At 35.9% G+C, this 6,463-nt stretch overlaps 1 protein-coding gene across 1 annotated transcript in view; it reads left to right on the plus strand.

Moving 5' to 3' along the window:
- Nucleotides 1-6,463, plus strand: part of LOC100636380 (von Willebrand factor A domain-containing protein 5A-like) — a gene marked incomplete at its 5' end in the record, with an annotated part of 14,346 nt that overhangs the window by 1,643 nt on the left and 6,240 nt on the right. The window contains one exon of the mRNA XM_020002776.1: nucleotides 5-259. Coding sequence (XP_019858335.1) covers nucleotides 5-259 — 255 coding nt within the window. The remainder of the gene's footprint in view (nucleotides 1-4; nucleotides 260-6,463) is intronic.

Raw genomic sequence — 6,463 nt, forward strand, 5'->3', positions numbered from 1 at the left:
GTATATACTGGGCCGTCCGATGGAGCACGTTATTGGGTTTAGTGTGACTGGAGGAGAGAGTGATAATGGTATGCCTGTAGTACATCAACTAGCAGCTAAGGGTCTGATTAGGGATTGGGAAGGTGAAGGAGATAAGAAGAAAGATGATATCATTAAAATGAGCACAGAGTCAGGAGTAGTGTCCAGTTACACAGCATATATAGCTATTGATGAGGAACAGGATAAACCTATAGCAGGAGCTCTGAAGACATGGGATCTCACAGCAGTAGGTAATAGTCCTGCAACAGTTCTTGCAGGTAAACCAGCATGGAGGGGACGTGGTGGAGGCCCTAGAGTAGCACGTTTAGCAACTGCAAAAAATTCACGAGGAGCTGTTCCTTTATCAGGCAGTCGTAATGTAAAGAAGAGAAAAGTGAAATCTGCTGCTGTTCCAGTCTCTACCCTTTCTTCATTAGCTATTGAGGACTCAATGGAATCATTAGAGAACAGCAGCAGTGATGATGATGATGAAGAATGTATTGCACCAGCACCACGCATGAAATCTGCTGCCCGAAACAGTAGCAGTAGTAGTAGGTCCCAGCCTGGTCCTTCTGGTGGTTTGTCTCAGTTGATATCATTACAGGCAGCAGAAGGATTCTGGATTCTAAATGATTCGTTGGCTTCTTTGACTGGAGTATCAGTATCAGTATTGAAGTCAGCTTGTCCTGATGGTGTAAGTGTTAATGTGTGGGCTACAGTGCTAGCATTAGTGCTACTAGAGAAAAGGTTTAATAGTCAACGTGATGAATGGGAATTGGTGGCTATGAAAGCAGAGATGTGGGTACAGGCTCAACCTTTGACCTCTACTATTGAATCTCTCAAAACAATTGCTTCAACGACTATTAAATTTTAGGTAATTTCTTTTGTATAGATGTTTTTAATAACTTGTTTTTAGTTGATTTGATATTTGAATGAAAATTTTACATCTTTATTATTAATATTGGCTATAAATATTTTAATAATTTGGCTTGTTCGTGATAAGTGATAACTAATCTAGATTCCAATACTGATTGGTCATAATCATCAGGTAGCAATTATAGCTAAAAACAATGCTAACAGTTGTGAAGTCACTTTTGATGAACTACCATATCATTACATCATCACTCATAATTAGTTCCTAGGGAAATGAACCATGCATATGATTGGCAAATGCCTTGTGTTATTTGTCATGGCAACGCAAGGAATTCATGTGTGAAGCCACTTTGGATATGGTGTATACCATAATCATTACATCATTACTCACTTATAATAACCATTAACAAACACCAACAATACCTGGTATTATTTGCCAAAACATCAGTAAACTCTTAACGCCAAGCTTAACACAAGGAACTCATGTGTGAAGCCACTTCGACTATGGTGTACACCATATTATTACATCATCACTCACTTATAATAACCATTAACAAACACGGCAACTACCTGGTATTATTTGCCAAAAACCTACGTCAACTCTTAACATGATAAGCTCGTAGCACCATGAGCTGTGGGTATTCATTAGAATTGTGATACTCATGCACTTAGATGACACAAGACAATATAAATTGGTTTTGGGCAGCTTAAACTCAACAGACAACTAGACAATGGATAAATCTATCATGACAACTGAAGAGGCTAGTGTTTATCACAATATTTCTAATATCCAGCTAGAAGACGGATTGAATTTGATAGACAATCTCTCCCCTCAGTCTAGTGATAGTGTTCTTGATATGGGATGTGGGACTGGTCGTTTGTGTATGGTCCTTTCCGAAAGACTGAGTGATGGTGGGAAAGTACTAGGGATTGATCCTGACGAAGAAAGAATTAGGGTAGCAGATAAAGGAAGGAAAGATAGCATGACTAATCTCCGGTTTGCAGTAGGATCAGATCAAACTTTTCCTGAGGATCAATACGATGCAATCATTTCTTCTCAAGTCATTCACTGGATCAAGAATAAAGATGCCACTTTCAAAAGGGTATACGACAACCTAAAACCAGGAGGAAAGTTTGCATTTGCCACAATAACTAACAATGGGATACCAGATCTACTGGTAGAGCTCGTCAAGTTATGTGGATCAGATGCTTTTGATGCTGTGATGAGCTGTAGCCATTATGAGTCTCTTGATTTTTACAAGCAAAAAGCCAAAGAATATGGTTTCAGTGTTGTTCAGATCCAGTCAATCAACCGAGAATGTGTTTTACCAAACATTGACACCTTTATCAATTTTTACTTCAGTGCCTATCATGGGAGGTTTGATCGTACCAATCCTAACCTGAATGGATTGAGGGAGAAGTACTCTGGACAAGCAATAAAATGGACAATAAAACTTCTATTCATGGTACTAGCAAAGCCATCAACAACTAAATAAAAAATTAAAACTTCTCTGAGTAAAAATGTAGGAACTCATTAACTTTTTTTAATAGGCGTATAGAATTGTTTATTTTTGCATTTTTGTTTGTTAAAATTAATTTTAGAGTTGAGATCACTGTTATAATAACAATAATGTAACCATTAAATTTTGTAATGATTACTTCCCATTACGACATAACCATTTAAAAGCATAGAGCCTGCGGCGTATCAGATTGACAATTGGATTTTTTTAAGTTGCTCCAAATATGTGCTAAAGTCCATGTATCTACAAGGACTTGTGCTAAATTTTACAATTCTCATTTTTTACAATACATACACATGCATCTACTTATGTTGCCCAGAAAGTTTGAACTGATTCCAATCAAAATAGAATTTTTTTGAGCTTTTTAGTTACTTCAAAAGCTACACTGTGGAATCTCTCAAAACATTTGTTTCAATGACTATTAAATTTTAGGTAATTTCTTTCGTTTTGTCTTTGTTATAAAGATGTTTTTAATAACTTGTTTTTAGTTGATTTGTAATTTGAATGAAAATTTTACATCTTGATTGATAAAATAATTGGCTAAAATAATAAATATTTTAATAATTTGGCTTTTCCTGATAACTAATCTAAATTCCATTACTGATTGCTCATAATTCTCAGGTAGCAATTTTGGCTAAAAGTGACGATAACTGCTGTGAAGTCACTTTTGATGAACTACCATATCATTACATCATCACTCATAATTAAATTCCTAAGGAAGTGAACTATGCATATCTAAACTATGCATACCTTTATAATTGACAAATGCCTTGTATTATTTGTCAATTGTCATGGCAACACAAGGAAATGATTTATGTGTGAAGTCACTTTGGATATGGTGTACTATGTATACCATATCTTTACATCATTATCCTCTTATAATAACCATTAACAAATACCAACAAATACCTGGAAACACAAGTGAACTCTTAACATGATAAGCTTGTAACACCATGAGCTGTGGGTATTCATTAGAATAATGATACTCATAGACTTAGATCACACAAGACAATATAAATTGGTTTTGAGCAACTTAAACTCAACAGACAACTAGACAATGGATAAATCTATCATGACAAATGAAGAGGCTAGTGTTTATCACAATATCTCTAATATCCAGTTAGAAGATGGATTGAATTTGATAGACAATCTCTCCCCTCAGTCTAGTGATAGTGTTCTTGATATGGGATGTGGGACTGGTCGTTTGTGTATGGTCCTTTCTGAAAGACTGAGTGATGGTGGGAAAGTACTAGGGATTGATCCTGACGAAGAAAGAATCAACGTAGCAAATAAAGGAAGAAAAGATACCATGACTAATCTCCGGTTTGCAGTAGGATCAGATCAAACTTTTCCTGAGGATCAATACGATGCAATCATTTCTTCTCAAGTCATTCACTGGATCAAGAATAAAGATGCCACTTTTAAAAGGGTATACGAGAACCTAAAACCAGGAGGAAAGTTTGCATTTGCCACAATAACTAACAATGGGATACCAGACCTACTGGTAGAGCTTGTCAAGCTATGTGGATCAGATGCTTTTGATGCTGTGATGAGCTGTAGCCATTACGAGTCTCTTGATTTTTATAAGCAAAAAGCCAAAGAATATGGTTTCAGTGTTGTTCGGATCCAGTCAATCGACCGAGAATGTGTTTTACCAAACATTGACACCTTTATCAATTTTTACTTTAGTGCCTATCATGGGAGGTTTGATCGTACCAATCCTAACCTGAATGGATTCAGGGAGAAGTACTCTGGACAAGCAATAAAATGGACCATAAAACTTTTATTCATGGTACTAGCAAAACCATCAACAACTGAATAAAGAACGAATGTTCCCTGATTAAAAATATAGGAACTCATTATTTTATAGGTGTAATTGTTTATTTTTACACATTTAGATCTACTTTTTGTGTGCTAAATATTTTTTAATTTGAGATCACGGTTATAATGGAAATGATGTACACATTAAATTATGTGCTCATTATGACATGAACATAGAGCATATTAGATTCAAAATTATATTTTTAAAGCTGCTCAAAAATTGTGCCAAAGACCATGTGTCTACAGGAACTTAGCCAAATTTTGCTAGAAGGAAAAATTAGAGAATTCTCATATTTTATAATTTTTTCTCAATACTAATATATATGTACTTACTTGTCACACAGAAAGTTTGAGCTGATTTCAAATTTCCAATCAAGTTAGATTAATTTTTTTGAATTTCTAATTTGTTCAAAAAGTTCAAAAATTGAGCCAAGAAGCATGTACTAGTAGGCCAAATTTTGTCAAACCTAAAAAGAGAGAAATCTTTATTTTATACTTTTTCCTAAAGCATATGCATGTATAATACTTATATTTATGTTGCAAAAGAGTTTGAGCTGTTTTGATCAAAATTGGATTTTTTAATGAATTTTTAAGTTGCTTCAAAAAGCACACGTCAGCTTTATGAAGCCTGCTTTTAGCTCACCTTGTTCTTGTATAGGAAGAGCCATTAAAATTATTATCAACACTACAGGTCAGAAGCATATAAAATCTCAATATAACCCACTCATGTAAACCTTATATCAATTTATTAGAAATTGATTTCTATACCATAGGTATCATTTCTGCATCTTTTGTCAGTTTTGTGCATAAAGTGAAAATGAAAGTGTTAGTACTCCAATAACATCAAAGGTTTCTCGTATCCCTCTCCAGCTACATCAACTAGTCGGGAACTGACCCCTGGTGGATTTTCAGGTGATGATCTTGAACTTTCTCCTCAGCCAATAAGGTAAAAGAAGAAGCACAAACAAAAGGCAAACATAAGCACAAGCACTGGTTTCTTTTTAAAGGTTAATATAAATTTTAATGATAATAAAAATCTAATGCAAAATAATTGAACAGCTATAAAAATTTATGCAAATATAGTTATTTAAAAGAATGAGGTTTCAAGCACCTACTTAACAGTCTGAGAAGCAGTAGCTTTCAGAGATTCAATAGTAGAGGTCAAAGGTTGAGCCTGTACCCACATCTCTGCTTTCATAGCAACCAATTCCCATTCATCACGTTGACTATTAAACCTTTTCTCTAGTAGCACTAATGCTAGCACTGTAGCCCACACATTAACACTTACACCATCAGGACAAGCTGACTTCAATACTGATAGTGATACTCCAGTCAAAGAAACCAACGAATCATTTAGAATCCAGAATCCTTCTGCTGCCTGTAATGATATCAACTGAGACAAACCACGAGAAGGACCAGGCTGGGACCTACTACTGTTTCGGGCAGCAGATTTCATGCGTGGTGCTGGTGCAATACATTCTTCATCATCACTGTTGCTGCTCTCTAATGATTCCATTGAGTCTGTAACAGCTGATGAAGAAAGGTATTGATCATCATATTTGGGTGGAATAGTAGAAGATTTCATCAATCTTGTACGTTCCATTAGACCTAACGGGTCAATAGCACCTAATGGAATAAGGGGTTCATCGATACCAGTAACTGATGAGGGTGGAATAGCAGAAGATCTCATCAATCTACGAGCTAATAGAAAATCACTTGATGCTACATGTGATTGCAATGGTTCAGTAATAACTCTAGGGGATGAAGCAGCAGCATATTTCTTCTTTGCAGCAGACCTCATTAGTGGAGGAGCAGCTTCTTTTGGACTTCCAAAAGCAGAAAGTGTAAAACGTTTGGGTTTGGCATGTGCATTCTTAAAACTAACAGAAAGACTACTACCTACTGCTGTGAGATCCCATGTCTTCATAGCTCCCGCTATAGGTTTATCCTGCTCCTCATCAATAGCTATATATGCTGTGTAACTGGATACTACTCCTGACTCTGTGCTCATTTTAATGATATCACCTTTCTTCTTATCTCCTTCACCTTCCCAATCCCTAATCAGACCCTTAGCTGCTAGTTGATGTACTACAGGCATACCATTATCACTCTCTCCTCCAGTAACACTAAACCCAATAACGTGCTCTATCGGACGGCCCAGTATATTACCTGATAGAGTAGCAGTCCCAGTCATAGCTTTACCCCCTTTCAATATACCATACATAACCAGC

The sequence above is a fragment of the Amphimedon queenslandica genome, unplaced genomic scaffold (assembly GCF_000090795.2).
Source record: "Amphimedon queenslandica unplaced genomic scaffold, v1.1 AMPQUscaffold_12834, whole genome shotgun sequence".
Taxonomy (NCBI): domain Eukaryota; kingdom Metazoa; phylum Porifera; class Demospongiae; order Haplosclerida; family Niphatidae; genus Amphimedon; species Amphimedon queenslandica.